At 41.0% G+C, this 17,629-nt stretch overlaps 1 protein-coding gene across 1 annotated transcript; it reads left to right on the forward strand.

Moving 5' to 3' along the window:
• On the forward strand, positions 1 to 16,917 carry ipo7 (importin 7). The gene is made up of 25 exons (XM_023281304.3): positions 1 to 202; positions 2,859 to 2,940; positions 5,431 to 5,584; positions 5,734 to 5,892; positions 5,984 to 6,140; positions 6,318 to 6,407; positions 6,531 to 6,625; positions 6,718 to 6,802; positions 6,972 to 7,106; positions 8,146 to 8,245; positions 9,783 to 9,859; positions 9,968 to 10,084; positions 10,587 to 10,676; positions 10,786 to 10,951; positions 11,075 to 11,235; positions 11,647 to 11,775; positions 12,542 to 12,608; positions 12,765 to 12,890; positions 13,122 to 13,219; positions 13,330 to 13,425; positions 13,601 to 13,821; positions 14,383 to 14,591; positions 14,690 to 14,896; positions 14,985 to 15,101; positions 15,852 to 16,917. The coding sequence occupies exons 1-25, from the start codon at positions 119 to 121 to the stop codon at positions 15,947 to 15,949; spliced, it is 3,120 nt and encodes a 1,039-aa protein (XP_023137072.1). The 5' UTR covers positions 1 to 118; the 3' UTR covers positions 15,950 to 16,917.
• The last annotated feature ends 712 nt before the right edge of the window (positions 16,918 to 17,629 follow it).

Genomic DNA, 17,629 nt, shown 5'->3' on the forward strand with positions numbered 1-17,629 from the left:
CATTCACTGCTTCCTTTCGCGCCGGGTAACCGGAGAGCTGTGCGTCCATGTGCGCAGTGACTGGGAATTGATAGACCTCTGAAATATTAAAATCCGAGCCGTAAACAGAGTTTTCGTGATGGATCCTGAGTCTTTGGTCGAGGCCCTTCGGGGCACGATGGACCCCAACCTACGGGAGGCCGCGGAGAGACAGCTGAACGAGGTAAAAGTTGAGATTAGCCGTTAATGGTGAAGGCAGTTTGTGGCGCGGTCTCGGGTCGGGCCTCGGCCGTTCACAACATCAAGATGGAGCGATCACGCAGGCTGGGCTCGGCTGCCTTTACCCGGACATACCGAGCGCTAAATCCCGCTAAACTCGCCCGCTCTGTCTCACCGCCCTCGGTCCCGTCACCATTGTTAGAGCCACAAGCACCGAGAGAAGAGCATTTTTGTGATCTTGATGACACACTCGTGTGCCAGTATCCAACGTCAACGCTAGCTACATCTCGAGCCAGCTGTGTCGCTAATGCTAAGCAAGCTAGCCCTTCTGAAGAGATAATGGTTAGCTCGTCACAGACCACTTCAGTTCAGTTTAGACCGATTTCAGAGCTGACGCGGCACGAGAATAACACGGGCAGCGTGTTAAATGCCAAGTGAAGCCGAGCGAATGTGGGGCATGAGCTGTTTAAGGTATTTAACAGCAGGATACTGGTGTCTAGCTGTGTGGCTAATGTCAGCTAGCTAACTTAGCTACTTGTTGGATGAGCTGCCATAGCTGCTGCTCACGTGTCACTGTGACAAACCCTGGACTGAACACAGTGTTTAACAACGGAGTAACAAATATGTAATTCGGCCTTTTTGCTATTGTTTTTCTGATCTAGACTTAACACCCGATCGGCGATTTTATAGTTAATTACGTAAAATACATAATAAAGTGGATTTTTACGCTAGGCGAGTTCCATGTGAGCTAACGTTCAGTACGTTAGCACTAGGGTCCTGGTTGAGGCATCAGCCTGAATGTGCTGTTAAAAAGTTGTCTCCTGTCCTCAAATGCCTCTTATCAGCTCTACTTTTGACTTTTAGTTATATATGTGCATTAAATTATGCCGTTCCATAATTAGGTCTCAAATCAGAGACAGAAAGACTTTAAATGGCTGTGATTGAACGTATCTTTCACTGCAAGTTGAAGCCACGAGGTTACTATTGTTTTGTTCCATTCTGTATCGATTGAGGAGAAATAGCTTGCGTGTTCATCAAGTTAATTAGTATACATTGTTCTTCACTAAACAACTAGAAGCCTGAGCCAATAGTTTGTACATTCATGCACAATCTGCACAGCTCTCTCCCTTAGATAACCCTGTAAATATTTGTATTACTTTATTACTTTGTGATGGCTTTCGTATGCTGCAGTTGCTTTTCATTTGACTTGCAACTCATGCCTTTTATAATCTTTTTTTTTTAACCTGTCAGGGTTTATTGTTATGCTCTAAAAAAAAAAAAAAAAAAACTACTCAAATTCCACTTATGTAAAAACTTACTTGGCAATAAAACTGGATGTGATTCATAATATATTTGGAGTTCTCTGAGTCAGGCTTATTTGTTAAGCGGATTAAATGCAGGACCAGATATCTTAAATTGTTTTGAAGCTCTGGTTTTAGGTGTGAAAGTGGTGTTGGTCAATCAAATGTTGATGCTATGATGAAACTCCACACTGCTGTTCTTGCATCTACATTGCTGTAGGTCACAAAAAATACCCGTTTGTTTTATATTCAGGTGAAATCCAGTTATAGCACAAATATTCAGTATGTTGTGCTCCAGTCAAGAACACTTCCTCTGTTTATTTATGGCAGTGCTAGGGGCTTAAGTTTTGTTACTCCCACATATGCAATGATAGTGATGGTTCACTTGAATGGCATCGCTGGGAGAGTATTCTCACACAATTGGCTGGATTTATACAAGTTGTGTATGGAGCCAAAGAAATCATGTCTTCTGGAGGAGGACGGAGTAAATCTGTAGTTTCTAAAAACAGTTCTTTGCTTAGTCATAAACTCTGACTCTGTTTTTCATGGAAAATTGAATAAAGATTCAGAAAATGTTTATTGCATTGCATGACCTTTAAGCACGCACCATTAGATTGCAGCTTCACAGAGGCTGTCTTTAATGGAGCTCATCTTGCCAGTGTGATGGTTGGAATTGGCAGCTTGTTTATTGGTCTGACCATACAGAAACAAACATCTGATGTATCAGTTGGTCATCTCATGAATCATCAGCTTTACAAGTTCACAGGGACCAGCCTAATGCAGCTTTGCTCCGGGGGAGGAAATTGCCCAGAGAGCTACCTTACGTACTTCACCAATTAATCATATTTTAGATCAGAAAATGAACTTGCACTGTTTGGAATCACAGTTGGTTAATGTGAGCATACATTTTTATTGACATTAGTCCTTTTGAAGGATTCACTCGTGTAACATTTGTACTTCTCTGTTGATGTTTTTTTTTGGTTTTTTTTTTTATTAGGCAAATAAAATGATACAGACTACGAATGTTTTTTTTTTACTCTAAAATATAAAGTAAAAATGCTACAAAGCTTAAAATTATTCATCAATTTTACAAAGGTTATAAGTCATCCGTTTTTGTTGTCAGTTGCCTAGCAACAGAGTTGACATGAGCATGCCTTCGAGCATCTGAATGACAAACAATGTTTACTCAGCTTGCCGTGTCAAACATACACCCTGTCGAGTATATTTTGATTGCAGTGCAAAGTAGGTTTCATGAAAAATGCACACAAAATAGTATTTTTTAAAAAAATATGTAAAAGGAAGTGTTATGTGTGTTTGTAACTCATCTACATTCAGCTGTTTTTCAATTTTGATTTACAGGGTCACACCCAGGTGAACTTTGTTTCCACTCTGCTGCGTGTCACCATGTCTGATCAGCTGGATTTGCCTGTCAGACAAGCAGGTGAGTCTAAACCCTGACATGTAATAATAGATCTTCAGATGATTGAAAGCTTATGTTTAACTGAACTAGAAGGAGCAAAAATCAGCTGTGTTAAATTATTGCAAGTCCACTCTTTTTCATCTTAACACACCATTAGATTAAATGTTAAATCAGTTTACCATTGAGTGTCTTTTCTGTATTTGAGTAAATGATTGGACTGAAACTGAGATAGAATCACTCCAAAATTTGTAATTGCTCTTGAGAATAATCTTGAGCATATAAAAAAAAAGTACTCCCTTAGTAATTATATTGTTCTTTTTTTTAGTTTTCTATGTTGTTGTTTTCTTACTGGATAAATAGTGTAATTTTAAAAAAATGCTAGGATTCTAAGTTCATGCCTTTATCCCCTTGTATCAGCTGGATTTACATATGGCTACTAAACTACCCTGGGTCTCTGTGACTTTATGACTTTACCACTTTATCCTTTATCTGGCTCTAAATTTGTCAAATTGCATTAGATGAGAAATCGACTTGATGTTCTCCACGATCCCAAGTCAAATGGGTCGCTTACATAATAGTGTTAAAAAAAGGATAATTTAGTGGTGATACGTGAGTCACACGTGTTTTTGTGAGGCTAAAGTGGCACGCTGAAGTGCAGTGCACACGTGGAGTCGGTTAAATATAGCTTGTTTTGCTTTAGTCAAAAGCTGCTCTGTGAGGAAGGTGTTGATGGAAGGAAAATCTATGGGCAACATTGAAATTTTGTCCCAAGTTGTTAGAGAATATGTACAGATATTATCTGAATCATTGTATGTCCGCCTCACAAGTGTTCATAGCACTACTAGCAAATGAAGCTGCTATAGAGCTGTGCTTTGGTCCAATAAATTACTTTTCCAGCTGTAGAAAAAATGCCAGAGCAGAATAGAGGAGCAGCTCCTCCAGACTGCACAGAAGCTGTTGGAATAATATCGAAAATGAAGCTGATTGCAAATGTGCATTGTCGTAATTTATTGTCCTGGCACTTTGTCAATCACTTAGACTGGCCAGATTGTTATTTGTTTTTAGAGCCTGTCTGGCTTGATGCTGGTAGGCAGTTCAAGATTTGGAAAAAAAAAAAAAAAAAAAGGCTTTCATGGTTTTTTGTGGAAACACTCTGCCTCTTTTATGATCATTTTATGTGATTGGCAGTGGTTACATAATTTGAATAGATTTATCAAGTTAATAGTTGTTTCACAACTGTCTCTAGACAGCATGACTGGATGTGGGTTTGAGTTGTATTTGAGTCAGTGTTGGTGGGATGTGCAGTATGAGCTGTGTTTTTATGGTTTCTGCTACCAAGAAACAAACAAGGGGGTAAATGAAGTTTTGTGTGTGGTGGTCCAAGCAAAAAAAGCACTTCTGAATTTGAAATTCCGTTCACCTCAGCTGTATTTGTGCGGCAGCAACTTGCAAAATCAGTATGGAAGCACACAACCCTGATACTACCTAAATTCTGCACAGCTCAGTGCTACAAGGAATATTTGAGATTTTTTGATGTGAAATATTGTGAACTGATCCCTTTTAAATATTTGGTTCCATCAACATAGCTGTATGTCCTGGGCATTAGTAGTCACTTTTTAAATTTCAGATAGTCTCAACTTTGTGGAGAAAAAAAGAGTAAAATTTTGGTGTTATGCTTGAGAATGCCTGTAATAACGAGACGAGTTAAGTAGGGCACCTTTGTTGTCTTATTTGAAGTGATATTTTACCATATTTATTTTTCCATTTTAGGTTTTTCTGGCTTATGTATTAATCCTGCAGCCATTTCATTAATTTAGACATTTTTAAGTAGTAATTTTCCTCACATCCATGAGTCTGATTTATATGACAGACACTTGGCAGCGTTGGGTCGTAGCGTAGGGTAGTTTGGTGGTCATGGATGGTGGGGAGGGGGTTTATGCTCTGTCAGCATTGATAGGCTAGATTATGATTGCCTCGCCAGCGGGGCAGACCTTTGTGTCAGCAGTCTGACGTCTGCATCCAGCCCTCTCTCCTCCACTCCCTCAGATGCCACAGAACTCAGAGTGGGGCCCCACACTGTAGATGCGAACCCAGCCGACACCCTGGTGCCACATTCCAAACTACTCAACTACAGATGGAAGAATTTATTTCTGTAGCTTAGAATTTAGGTGGTTCTAAATTCACACTTATGTGTTGTACACAGCCTAATGATGCAAATGTAGTCGATATGATGGATGCAAGTTTGGGATTTGTATATTTAAAACCACACATTATGATTTAGTCTAACGTGCACAAATGGGTGCGTTATCCTGAACGGCATAATGGTGTCATTAAAAAGCTATTTGACTGTGCACTGGGGTTGATGATGCAGGGGAGAGAATAAGATGCCGATATTTTAGGATTTTTGTAATATTTGTCAGCATTCACACATTGGGTTCAGTGGCTTTCAAGTTTTGTCAGTGCTTTGGAAGATCTACAAAGGGCTGACCTTTGTGTTCTCTCTCTGTTTAGGTGTGATTTACCTTAAGAACATGATAACCCAGCACTGGAGTGATGGAGACGGTTCAGGCACAGAGACGCCTGTTAATAACATCCCCGACGAGGACAGGCAGTTCATTCGAGACAACATAGTGGAGGCCATCATCCACTCCCCCGAGCGCATCAGGTAACCTCAAACCCTGCAGGTTCAGTACAGCCAGGAGGAGACTTTGTCATCCATCCATGTTCCCTCAGAGTCACCGTTGGTCACTTCACGTACCGCATTCTGTCACTTTCTAAATCACCTTGTCTAAAAATGGCCCTTCAACTTTTCAGGGTTCAGCTGACAACATGTATCCACCACATGATCAAGCACGATTACCCAGGCAAGTGGACGACCATCGTGGACAAGATTGGCTTCTACCTGCAGTCCGACAACAGTGCAGGATGGCTGGGCATCTTGCTCTGCCTTTACCAGCTTGTCAAAAACTACGAGTAAGCCAGAGCTCTTCGCCTTGGATTAATATAATCTTTTAACGAATGGCATGGGCTTAACTCCACTTACATGGCTCTGTGTTTAAAACAGATATAAGAAACCAGAAGAGCGCCAACCTCTTGTGGCTGCAATGCACATCTTCATGCCCATGCTGAAAGAACGCTTTATCCAGCTTCTCCCTGACCACTCCAGTGACTCTGTACTCATACAGAAACAGATCTTCAAAATCCTCTATGCCCTCTTCCAGGTAAAGTCATAACTCTTACAGTTAGTGTTTAAAATAAATTGGGTCTGTTCTCTGAAATCAAGGTTTATTCTCAAATCGTATTACCCTCTTTGACATGAACACACCTAAATGTGTAGTGTAATCACGCAATGATATCTTCTTTTTTCAAAAATCTGGCTTTCTTGTGTGTTTCCACAGTACAACCTCCCTCTGGAGCTAATCAACAGACAGAACCTGACAGAGTGGATGGAGATCCTGAAGACAGTAGTGGATAGAGATGTGCCTCCGGTAAGGAGACAAAATAAATTCACACTGCTTTAACATTGCCAGTCCTCAAAAACTGCTTTCCAAAATGTGTGCAATTAACGTCTCAACAAGCAGACTGTGCCAATGTTGTTCTTGTCTGTGCAGGAGACGATGCAGATAGATGAAGATGAAAGGCCTGAGCTGCCGTGGTGGAAGTGTAAGAAGTGGGCCCTTCACATCTTGGCTCGGCTGTTTGAAAGGTAAAAAAAAAAGAAATATAATTTATCCTTTAACTTGTTTAATAAATCACACAAACATGTTTAACATTGACTATATTAAATCCTGTTTGTAGGTATGGAAGCCCAGGCAACACAACCAAAGAGTACGCAGAGTTTGCTGAACTTTTCCTCAAGGAATATGCAGTTGCTGCACAGCAGGTAAGAACTTCAAAAAGTGAATTGTAAGCTGCAGCTCTCCAGTCAGACTGAACTGAGTGGTTTTTTTTTTTTTTTTTGGGGGGGGGGGGGGGGGGGGAGCGAACATCACAAGTGAACATCACAAGTGAACATCACAAGTGAAAAGTTTCTTTGTATATTTGTCTCCTAGGTGCTGCTGAAAGTCTTATACCAGTACAAGGAAAAGCAATATGTGGCTCCCAGAGTACTCCAACAGACACTCAACTACATCAACCAGGGCATAGCACACGCTCTGACGTGGAAAAATCTCAAACCACACATCCAGGTACAAATACATCCTGTCTGAATATCCAGTAAACATTTCACAATTCTGTATGTGACAGTATGTTAGCTATCATGTACTGATCAGAGGCTCTGGTAGAACTATTATGTGGTCACTGCCAGTCACTACTGGTTCAACCATGTTTGGAAAAAAAACAACAAAGTGAGCATCATTTCTCGTATTCTCTGTTAGTAGTTCAGTGCCCATTCAAAATGTGTCACTTGCAGCTTGAGTCAGTGATAGAAGCCATTTATTATGAAGGAATGGCGTGTGTCAGCAAATACACAACTGATTTGCGTGCAAATATTCAGCTGCATTTGCTAACAGTAGTCTGGACCTGAAATTTCCATTTAATGTTACTTCACAAAGTTTGTCATATGTGTCACAATAATAAAGGAAAACAAAAATACTGAATTCAGCCAGAGGACCAGAGCTAACGCATAACATTACTGTTTTTAAGAGAGGACATAAGGATACACTCTCTGCTTGTAGAATGTGTGAGCGTCGCTGCTGATAAACACAGAACGCCTGAAGCAAGCCTGAGGAGCAGAGATAATGCTGAACTAGCCAGCTTTTGCTAGATAAACTGAAACCCAACTTTTTTATTAGGCATTTATTTTAACATAAAACCCAGGGTGAAAAATAGATAGTAGGACAGCTGATAGCCGCTAAATATAGCATCCAAAACATCACATCCAGTAGTAATAAACTGTCGATACTTCCTGATGAAGGCCTGCTGACAAATCACTGAAAACATACCGTTGTGAAAACGTAACAAGAACTACTTAAGTCCTGATTAAAACACCTGCCAAGTATGAGGTAGACTGGATGAGCAGTTGTTGAGGAAAGCAGTCGTTAGATGTTACAACAATGTGGAGACGATGCTTTCTGGCTAACAAAATAACGGACCTTAACGTTTGTATTTTTCAGCCTCAGCAATCTGCAGTGGTGGCACAGTATTTAGAAGTGTGTAGAACTTGTCTCGGGTCAAGTGCTGGAGAAATACCGTGTTAACGCTCCCGTTTGTGACTTTGTTTTTCAGGGCATCATCCAGGATGTGGTTTTCCCCCTCATGTGCTACACAGACAGTGATGAGGAGCTGTGGCAGGAGGATCCATATGAGTACATTCGCATGAAGTTCGGTAAGCAGAGCATTTGTGTTCCTGTAATCCAAACAGAATCCAGTGCCTGTGTGATGACTAACCATTACTCCACATTGTGCCGTCTCCCTCAGATGGGGGGGGGAGTGAACATCACAAGTGAAAAGTTTCTTTGTATATTTGTCTCCTAGGTGCTGCTGAAAGTCTTATACCAGTACAAGGAAAAGCAATATGTGGCTCCCAGAGTACTCCAACAGACACTCAACTACATCAACCAGGGCATAGCACACGCTCTGACGTGGAAAAATCTCAAACCACACATCCAGGTACAAATACATCCTGTCTGAATATCCAGTAAACATTTCACAATTCTGTATGTGACAGTATGTTAGCTATCATGTACTGATCAGAGGCTCTGGTAGAACTATTATGTGGTCACTGCTAGTCGCTACTGGTTCAACCATGTTTGGAAAAAAACAACAAAGTGAGCATCATTTCTCGTATTCTCTGTTAGTAGTTCAGTGCCCATTCAAAATGTGTCACTTGCAGCTTGAGTCAGTGATAGAAGCCATTTATTATGAAGGAATGGCGTGTGTAAGCAAATACACAACTGATTTGCGTGCAAATATTCAGCTGCATTTGCTAACAGTAGTCTGGACGTGAAATTTCCATTTAATGTTACTTAATGTTACTATCTAATGTTACTACACAAAGTTTGTCATATGTGTCACAATAATAAAGGAAAACAAAAATACTGAATTCAGCCAGAGGACCAGAGCTAACGCATAACATTACTGTTTTTAAGAGAGGACATAAGGATACACTCTCTGCTTGTAGAATGTGTGAGCGTCGCTGCTGATAAACACAGAACGCCTGAAGCAAGCCTGAGGAGCAGAGATAATGCTGAACTAGCCAGCTTTTGCTAGATAAACTGAAACCCAACTTTTTTATTAGGCATTTATTTTAACATAAAACCCAGGGTGAAAAATAGATAGTAGGACAGCTGATAGCCGCTAAATATAGCATCCAAAACATCACATCCAGCAGTAATAAACTGTCGATACTTCCTGATGAAGGCCTGCTGACAAATCACTGAAAACATACCGTTGTGAAAACGTAACAAGAACTACTTAAGTCCCGATTAAAACACCTGCCAAGTATGAGGTAGACTGGATGAGCAGTTGTTGAGGAAAGCAGTTGTTAGATGTTACAACAATGTGGAGACGATGCTTTCTGGCTAACAAAATAACGGACCTTAACGGTTGTATTTTTCAGCCTCAGCAATCTGCAGTGGTGGCACAGTATTTAGAAGTGTGTAGAACTTGTCTCGGGTCAAGTGCTGGAGAAATACCGTGTTAACGCTCCCGTTTGTGACTTTGTTTTTCAGGGCATCATCCAGGATGTGGTTTTCCCCCTCATGTGCTACACAGACAGTGATGAGGAGCTGTGGCAGGAGGATCCATATGAGTACATTCGCATGAAGTTCGGTAAGCAGAGCATTTGTGTTCCTGTAATCCAAACAGAATCCAGTGCCTGTGTAATGATTAACCATTACTCCACATTGTGCCGTCTCCCTCAGACGTGTTCGAGGACTTCATCTCTCCAACAACAGCTGCCCAGACGCTCCTCTTCACTGCCTGCAACAAGAGGAAAGAGGTGAGTTGACACTTTTTCTTGTGGTTAATTTTCTGGTAACTTCAAAATTATTCTCTCTGTTCAATGAGGCATAAAGAATAATATGTATGTTGTTCTTGCTCTTTTTAGGTGCTGCAAAAGACCATGGGCTTCTGTTATCAGATTCTCACTGATCCCGCATCTGACCCCAGGAAAAAGGACGGTGCCCTGCACATGATAGGCTCTTTGGCTGAAATCTTGCTCAAGGTAAACTAATGGCCAGCTTGTATGCAGTATGTCTTTGACCATTTCTGTCTTCTAAACACAGATTAAAAGACCTGCAACTCCCTTCTCATTTAGCAAAACAGATGTTGAACATTTCTGACATGGTGCAGCCAAAGATGCAGCAATGATTTCTCGTGCTTTCACCACAACTGCCCTCATGAGCATTCAGTCGTAGATTATGGTCTCTAACTGGGGCAAGAGATGAGTTTGTACAAGTTGACTTGGATATGGGCTGATGGTGAACTATCATCCTTACTTTGTTGTGCTCTATTAAAACCCATGTAATTATTTCATAGCTGTAGGCCAAATATTCAAGTGCTGATATTGAACACTTGTTAACAACTCTTTTCCCTAATTTAAGCAGAACAACCTCTAGAATTTACCTAACAAACAAAAAATAGATTCATGCTAATGTGATACAATGCTAAACATACAGGTTAAGTGTTGTGTTTGACTGTCTTTTTCTATTTCACTCTTCACACAGAAAAAGATATACAAGGACCAGATGGAGTTCATGCTGCAGAATCACGTCTTCCCCCTGTTCCGCAGTGAACTGGGCTACATGAGAGCCAGAGTAAGTGATAATCACTGAACAGACCGACCTCAGACTCGTGTGAAAACCGCACTGAATAAAGTAGCCTGTTATATTGGCATGTAGCTTCATTCTGTCAACGTCTCTCTAGGCTTGCTGGGTGCTGCATTACTTCTGCGAGGTGAAATTCAAAAGTGACCAGAACCTGCAGACAGCTCTCGAGCTGACCCGCCTCTGTCTAATCAATGACAATGAGATGCCAGTTAAGGTGGAGGCTGCAATCGCCCTGCAGGTTCTCATCAGCAACCAGGAGAAAGGTGAGCAAGTAAAATCAGACAGCTCATGGTCTGCTGACCGCACTACATGCAGTAATTGATATTTTTTTAGGAAATGTAATTCAGTTTTCCTGTCTGACTAAAGTTTTGTATTGTGTTATATAGCCAAAGAATACATCACCCCCTTCATCCGGCCAGTGATGCAGGCTCTCCTGCACATTGTCAGGGAGACAGAGAATGATGACCTTACCAATGTCATACAGAAGATGATCTGCGAATACAGTGAGGAGGTCACTCCAATTGCAGTGGAGATGACACAGCACTTGGTGAGTTCAGTCGGTGTAGAGGTTACACATTGATGTCATAATCTCGCATGATTCCATTCTCTTTACTGTCACTGAGTAGCCAAATAAACTCCCCCTAGTTTGTGCAAACTTGTGCAGCATTTCCATTTTCGTTATGTCAATATACTCATAGAAGATGCCAAATATTTGCCTGTTTGAACATCAGAAAGTGACTGGAAAGTTCAGTGTACGATGATATCTCATTCATCTGCTTATTTTGTTTCAAAGAGAAAACTACACTCAGATTGGGTCTGTTTTTATCGTCTCCTTTAGCAATTCTGAGAAGGGAAAATGTCAGATCTCTTGCCTGTTGATGAGTTTGTTGCCATTTGGATGGCAATATATTCTCAATCTAAGAACGTCATAATAGTCCCTCTGTTCGCTCTTTGACAGGCAATGACGTTCAACCAGGTGATTCAGACGGGCCCTGATGAAGAGGGAGGAGATGACAAGGCTGTGACAGCAATGGGCATCCTCAACACTATCGACACATTGCTAAGTGTGGTGGAGGACCACAAAGAGGTTAGCAGCGTCGCCGCTAAGTGTGCAGCCCACATACGCGCACACTCCTGGCTGATCACTCATCTTAATGCCACTTCCTCTGTAGAAGCAGCGCTGGTCTGCTGCAGCGTTCCTGCCAACACACTTGAGCCACCCACCAACTCCTGGGAACACGCTCTGTTCTCACCATGTTCAAAATGACTCAGAGGCTGAGGCAGGCACTAGAAATAGTGCCGGGCACGTTGCCACTATGTCTGCTGAAACATAGGACCAATGCTGCTCGAAGCCAAGAAGCCATTAGATGTGACCAAGCATTGAGAGCCTTTTGCTTGCGTAACGACTCAGTAGTTTTGGATTCAGCTATTGTCAGCATACGTCATTTGGCTGCACAGACGTGGAATTAATTTTATCTCACCTGTGAATCTGGTTTAGGAAATATAACCTTAGAGAACAGCTGACATTACAGCACGAACACATCAGATACATACAAAATCACAAATGGTAAAGAACTGCTTATTTTTATTGCTTTTAGGTGTTTTGTCTCGATAATTTACTCTCCCTATATTGTCAATACTCAGATGTTTGATCATGTTTTCAATGTAATAATCCCATTTAATTTCTACAGAATTAGTCGGAAATGTTAAAATGTAGAAATACAAAAAGGCCCCAGGAGAGGATATTGTTAAATGTACCGTGAACAAAAAATATTTTTTGACAGTTTCATCTTCTTGAATTTCTAATAGAATGATTAAATCCTCATTGACTTTTACTGTTTGTGTTGTTTCAGATCACACAGCAGCTGGAGGGCATCTGCCTGCAGGTGATTGGCACTGTGCTGCAGCAACATGTACTGGGTAAGCAGGACTGGTTCTTCCTGAGCTTCCACATTCCACCCTGCATGTTACACTAAAACTCTTTATGTTTGCCCGCATAAGAGATTACCTGTTGATAATAAACACATAGTGCTTGCCACCAATGACTCAGTTCTGTTTTGCTCGGTTTTTTTTTAGAATTCTATGAGGAGATTCTGTCCTTGGCCCACAGCCTGACCTGCCAGCAGGTGTCGCCACAAATGTGGCAGCTTCTTCCACTTGTGTATGAAGTCTTCCAGCAGGATGGATTTGATTACTTCACAGGTACGTGTATGGGGGAAGCATTTACATTCATCGGAATACTAAATAGGCTTCAGTGAGGTATATAAACCTTGAAATAAAATCCAGATTTATACTTTATACCCAGTCAGTATCCTGAGTTGTGAGAGGGAAAGAGTAAAAAGTAGAAATCTCTAGTTGTATGACTATTGCAGCCTCATATTCTGCATACTTTGCTGTAAATTCAGCTGCGTTAATAATAACTTTCTGTTTCAGATATGATGCCTCTCCTTCACAACTATGTCACAGTTGACACAGACACCCTCCTATCCGACACCAAATACCTGGAGATTATCTATAGCATGTGCAAGAAGGTGAAGTGCAGTTGATACTACATGTTCAAAGAGTGTCCATATATTCAAGCAAAGTTCTTTGTTGATGAGTGTGCATTTTGAGGTTTACTTTGGTTTGTCACTTCACAAAGGTCCTGACAGGTGATCCAGGTGAGGACCCAGAATGCCATGCGGCCAAGCTGCTGGAGGTGATTATCCTGCAGTGCAAAGGCCGTGGCATTGATCAGGTCAGTCTCACGCAAATGAATCCTTAAGATACAGCTATAGTAAATTGCATCTACAGATTCCAAGAGATCTTTATTTGCCTGAGAAATCAGGATTTTTATTGTTTTATTACTAAAATATATGTTTGCTACAATTGCTTATAATAAAGAAAAAAAATTCGACCTGGTTTTGCTGCAGGTTGTGCCCTTGTTTGTTGCCGCTGCGTTGGAGCGTTTGACGCGGGAGGTGAAAACTAGTGAGCTGAGGACCATGTGCCTGCAGGTGGCGATTGCTGCACTTTACTACAGCCCCCCTCTTCTCCTCAATACTTTGGAGAATCTCCGCTTTCCCAACAACACCGAGCCAATCACTAACCACTTCATAACCCAGTGGCTGAAAGATGTCGACTGCTTCCTTGGGTGAGACTTATGTTTTTAGTATCGCAAATCACAGCTTGTGCCGGTTGGCAGTGAAATTGACCATAGCGAAGACGCAAACGCAGCCAATATTATTTGAGTAATCACTGTTAATCATATAACTGTTCATTTAAAGGACCAGTATATAGGATATAACGGCACTTTCTGATTTTTAACTTGTGCATCAAATTCATCAACACATTTACCTCAGAACTAGTTTTCTAATGTGTAATTACATAATTACAGAGAGATGCACACTTAAGAGACTGAGGAGGGAAAGAGAAATTGCCTTTCAGGAAAAATACACCATTGCTGCAGAAAACCTAATTATTTTTTATGATTCATTATCTGATTAAAGTGAACCGAAGTATAGATTAATAACAGCAGCTGTAGTGACATAGACAATGAGCGTGGATTGTCTATCCATAATTGCTGGTAATGACATTATTATCTTACTAATCTATATTACTTTTAATCAACCAGTTGTTTACTCGGCTAGTGTCGATCTTATTAGTGTTAATCAGAACTCCGGCTAACTTTTTGTGTCTCTTTGCTGCCCCTCAGCCTCCACGATAGGAAGATGTGCATTCTGGGACTCTGCGCTCTCATTGACCTCGAGCACAGGCCTCAGGCTGTCAACCAAGTGGCCGGCCAGCTTCTCCCAGCAGCCATCCTACTGTTCAGCGGCCTCAAGAGGGCGTACGCTTGTCGAGCAGAACACGAGAATGAAGATGAAGATGATGACGAAGATGGGGAAGACGAGGATGACAACGGTAAGTCGCAAGGGTTTGATGAATCAAATGTTCCTCTGCAGGAAAAAATGAGGCGTGAGATGACATTAAAAGGTGTTTTTGCAACTCTGTGAATGTAGCTGAGCTGGGCAGCGACGAGGATGACATCGATGAGGAGGGTCAGGAGTACCTGGAGATGCTGGCGAAGCAGGCCGGAGAGGATGGAGATGATGAAGACTGGGAGGAGGACGACGCTGAGGAGACAGCACTCGAGGGCTACACTACAGCTGTAGACGATGAAGATAACTTTGTGGACGAGTATCAGATTTTCAAAGCCATACTACAGAGTAAGACGACAAGAGCTTGTGTTTATCACTGTCTTGTGAAACAAACCATCCATGTGGTACATCACTCACTGATTTCACTGTGTTGCAGACATCCAGACCCGCGACCCTGCATGGTACCAGGCACTAACGCAAGCCCTCGACGAGGAACAGGGCAAACAGCTTCATGACATTGGCACACTTGCAGACCAGAGACGGGCAGCACATGGTGAGCAACGACTTGGACCACACCTCAGTTGTCCAATGAGACACTGATGCTGCACTTCTGCCTGATAATTCTGACAATAAAGCATTTTTTTCTACATGTCACTATTTACTGCTATTTTTGTTGTCGATACAGTTCTACCTGAAATAAAAATTGTTTTTCAAAGCATCTACATATTTACACTACAGTCTAACATATTGAAATAAGGCATCCGTGTTTCTTTAAAGGCTCTGGGTTATGTTTGGGATCAATACTTTTGTTTTTCTTATCACACACTGTTTGTGTAATTAATAAAACAAACATAAATTGGCAAAAAACAAAGTCCTTTAGCACCGAGTGCCGGTATGTGGCTGAATAGGGTGTGGTCTGGTGGTCTTACATCCAACCTTGCAAACTTTCAGCCCTTAAGCTGAGAGCAGCAGAGCGGTTTGAAAAAAGAAAAACCCAAAGAGACAAGTGAAAGTTAATACTTTTCAATATTTCAACAACATTAGCCCTGTTTCTGTTTCCTCTTGTTCATTTTACCTGTTGGATTACCAGAAAGTTTTGTCTCATCATGTGTTCTGTAGATCATATTAAAGGAAAGAAAAAATTTTAAACCTTACTCTTGAACATGAAAGTTGTCAGAACCTCCAACTTAACATTAATAACGGGCCATCTCCAGTAGGTGGTGTTCCACCAGCTGCGTAGTGAACAATTAAATCTCAAAATCATTTTCTCCCATAATTTATGTTGCTTATTTTCTATTAACAGAATCCAAGATGATCGAGAAACACGGCGGGTACAAGTTCACAGCGCCAGTGGTGCCATCTACTTTCAACTTTGGAGGCACTGCTCCAGGAATGAATTGAGTCATCTGTTCTACTTTTTATTACTCTGTGACTGATTGTAGTGAAGTGAAAAAAAGCTTGTGTTGTTCCCTTAAGTAGTGGTTCCAGAACTGGTTCTTCTCAGTCATTCTTCAATCTGTCAAATGGGAAATAGCACCAGAAGATGTGGGAAAGCAACCAAAATGCAACCAATGGCTGGGGAAAACAAACCAAGAACTTGAGCACGATGCAAGAGAAGAAGCTCTGAACAACGCTGTCTTCTGGAGCCCGGTGTGCAGGGGATACCATGACAGCAACTCTTTTGTTTTTTTTCCCACTTAAACAAAATTGGGGGATTAACAGTTAGAATTGATAATGGGACTAAATATTTCATTATCACTGTTTTGGCCAAATGGCCGTAATAAGATTATACCTCTGGTAGTGGTGAAATCTACGTTATGTTCTGCATAAACAAACACTCATGTTTATGTACATACAAGCCAAGGTTATTGATTTTTCAAGTAGCCTTGAAAAACAGCCAGAGGCATTTGTAAGGTATCAACAGCTGTATTCATATGTAGCATATTGGATAATTCATAGCACTATGTGATGCCTGATCTCTGTAAATTAATGACTAGCACTTTCATATTGTTCAGGTCTCCTAGCCTTCTGTATCAGACTGCAAATTTTTTAAATTGATGACTATTTAAAATGAAAACAGCTGTAACTTTGTTACTTTGCAAGTGACTTCTGTAATGGCTGGTTGGAACGCATCTGGTTACAGAGTGGATCAGTGGGCAACTCGGAAACATCGATTTCAGGAAAAGAGAATGTTCTTGGTGTTCAATATGGCTACAGGACAAGTGTTTGTAAGCACTGAAAGTGCAGTTGGATACATCATTGAAGCATGTACAATTGGACTTATCGTGAAGGTCTCAAGCTTTTGGTTGGTGTATGGATGAACCATCTATATATACAACAACATATTAAAAAAAAAAAAGCTAAGGGAATTTGTGACCATGAGTGTTTTCTTACACAGACACATGGCCTTTCCTGTAACTAATAACTAAGCGTAACTTTCATAATGACTGTCCACCAGGGAGCAGTGCACTCAAGTGATCACAGACTCTGAGTCACTGTTTTTGACATTGTTGTCCACAGTGCTATGTACGCTTGCATTAAAACTGCATTCTGTCTGTTAGCCAGAAGGGGGCGACTCTTCTGGTGCCGAAAAGAAATCTAATTGTAAAGAAGTCTATGAGAATATAATAATAATAATTTTAATAATTTTTCTACAACTTCAATACAATTAGACATGTTTTTCATCCAGAAGAGTCGCCCTTGCTGGCTTTTAGAAAGAATGCTGCTTTAAGGCACGTCAGCGTTAGCATCACCTTTTACAGGTTGAAGGCCAAGTCCATCTATTATAAACAATCTATGTTATTAGTAGATTTTGTTTCTGTGTGAAAATGTAGTTTTAGTATCTTAATGACCTTGTTTTTTAACAATATATATTCTTAAAAGTATGTTTATTTAAATTACAACCAGAGCCATTATAAGGGAAGATTCTGTCACAGCAGAGATGGTGGTGGTCTGACACATCTACTCCCTCGCAAAAGCCAGTCATCTGCTTTGTAACAGGCATGTTGGTAAACATTAAGCCAATCGTGTAGACAGAAACTGCACATGTTGAAGAAGTAGACCACCTGCAGAGGATGCTTT

The sequence above is a fragment of the Amphiprion ocellaris genome, chromosome 1 (genome assembly GCF_022539595.1).
Source record: "Amphiprion ocellaris isolate individual 3 ecotype Okinawa chromosome 1, ASM2253959v1, whole genome shotgun sequence".
NCBI lineage: Eukaryota > Metazoa > Chordata > Actinopteri > Pomacentridae > Amphiprion > Amphiprion ocellaris.

Bases quoted from the DNA above. Each gene is read 5' to 3' on its own strand.
- ipo7 (XM_023281304.3), top strand. From the start codon at position 119: ATGGATCCTGAGTCTTTGGTCGAGGCCCTTCGGGGCACGATGGACCCC. The intron at 5,893-5,983 runs GTAAGCCAGAGC...TGTTTAAAACAG, and splicing joins CAGCTTGTCAAAAACTACGA to ATATAAGAAACCAGAAGAGC. The intron at 6,408-6,530 runs GTAAGGAGACAA...TTGTCTGTGCAG, and splicing joins TGGATAGAGATGTGCCTCCG to GAGACGATGCAGATAGATGA.